General features: G+C 43.1%; 1 protein-coding gene across 1 annotated transcript in view; it reads right to left on the reverse strand.

Moving 5' to 3' along the window:
- The window catches only part of LOC107098891 (tomoregulin-1-like), a 38,343-nt gene that overhangs the window by 5,181 nt on the left and 32,018 nt on the right, over positions 1-1,144 (reverse strand). Inside the window, exons 7-9 of the mRNA XM_015396769.1 lie at positions 727-774; positions 530-650; positions 159-320 (exon numbers count right to left, since the gene is read on the reverse strand). Coding sequence (XP_015252255.1) covers positions 159-320; positions 530-650; positions 727-774 — 331 coding nt within the window. The remainder of the gene's footprint in view (positions 1-158; positions 321-529; positions 651-726; positions 775-1,144) is intronic.

Genomic DNA, 1,144 nt, shown 5'->3' on the forward strand with positions numbered 1-1,144 from the left:
TTTTTTTTATATGATTCCCCAAGAATATCAGCAACATGTAGTGAATATCTGTTAAATAAAAAAATAGCTCCATACAAGTTTTATTAGCTGGACTGAAGCCAAGAATGGCTCTTTGGATTATACAGGTTGCAGACCCCTGCTCAAGCAGGTGTGCTTACCTGGTAAAGCACATCACCACGGCAACGATGACAGCAATCTGGACTGCTCCGATGATGGCGGCGATGAGGACGTAGTGCAGCTTCTGGCCGCTGGGCACCACATACAGGATGTTAAAATCCAACAGCTGGTCACACTGAGGGCCTCCATACGCTGCGTCACACCTGGTCCAAATAACAACATGTTCGTTACCATGGTTACATTTGCTGAATCACACTTTGAAAATTGTTGTATGGAGAAAATCTAGATATGAAGCCGTAGAATAGCTAAGAGAAATAAAGTAACTAGAAAGTGGGACATTAAAAGATGCAGGGAGAACCGGAGTAGGTCCGGTTCTGGACTGGTCCGATAAAACTTCCAGGTGTTTACTCACCTGCATGTGGGCAGATTGTGTCTCATCTCACACTGGCCGTGTTCACAGAACTGAGCGTAATCCTCAGGGCAGGGCAAAGCGCCGTCCAGAAAACCATCGCGCTCGTCAGGCTTGGATACAGCTGGATAAAAGAAGAGAAGAAGAAAATTCTGATTTCTGATTGGCTGACCAAATGAACACAACAAGAAGCAACGTACCATAGATGTCTGGTTTTCCCTTCAGGCCGTCATCTTTCCTGCTTTTATCTGTAAATAAAAAAGGAGATGTTTTGTTTTTGCACAAAATAAAAGAGAAGCAGAACAGCAGAACATTTATTGAACTTATTAAAGATTTCCTCAGCCTGTAATTTTAATTAAATGCAGTAGTTGGGATGTTTTTAAATGGAAACAGTTTCTATTTTTGCTGAGACTTTTATTTTTCTGACTCTTGACCATGTGAACGGTGTCCATGGGGGAACAGAAGGTGGGAGCTACTACCTGCTCAACTGAGAATGAGCCAAAGTCATGTGACCCAGAGCGCCGCTTTAAGGCAGGCTGACTAACTTTAAAGGAATAGTACACCCGAAACATGATTAGCCTTCATTTTCTACTCACCCCCATGCTGAACAACACTCTG

The sequence above is a fragment of the Cyprinodon variegatus genome, unplaced genomic scaffold (assembly GCF_000732505.1).
Source record: "Cyprinodon variegatus isolate N-32 unplaced genomic scaffold, C_variegatus-1.0 Scaffold819, whole genome shotgun sequence".
In the NCBI taxonomy this organism is placed as follows: Eukaryota; Metazoa; Chordata; class Actinopteri; order Cyprinodontiformes; family Cyprinodontidae; genus Cyprinodon; species Cyprinodon variegatus.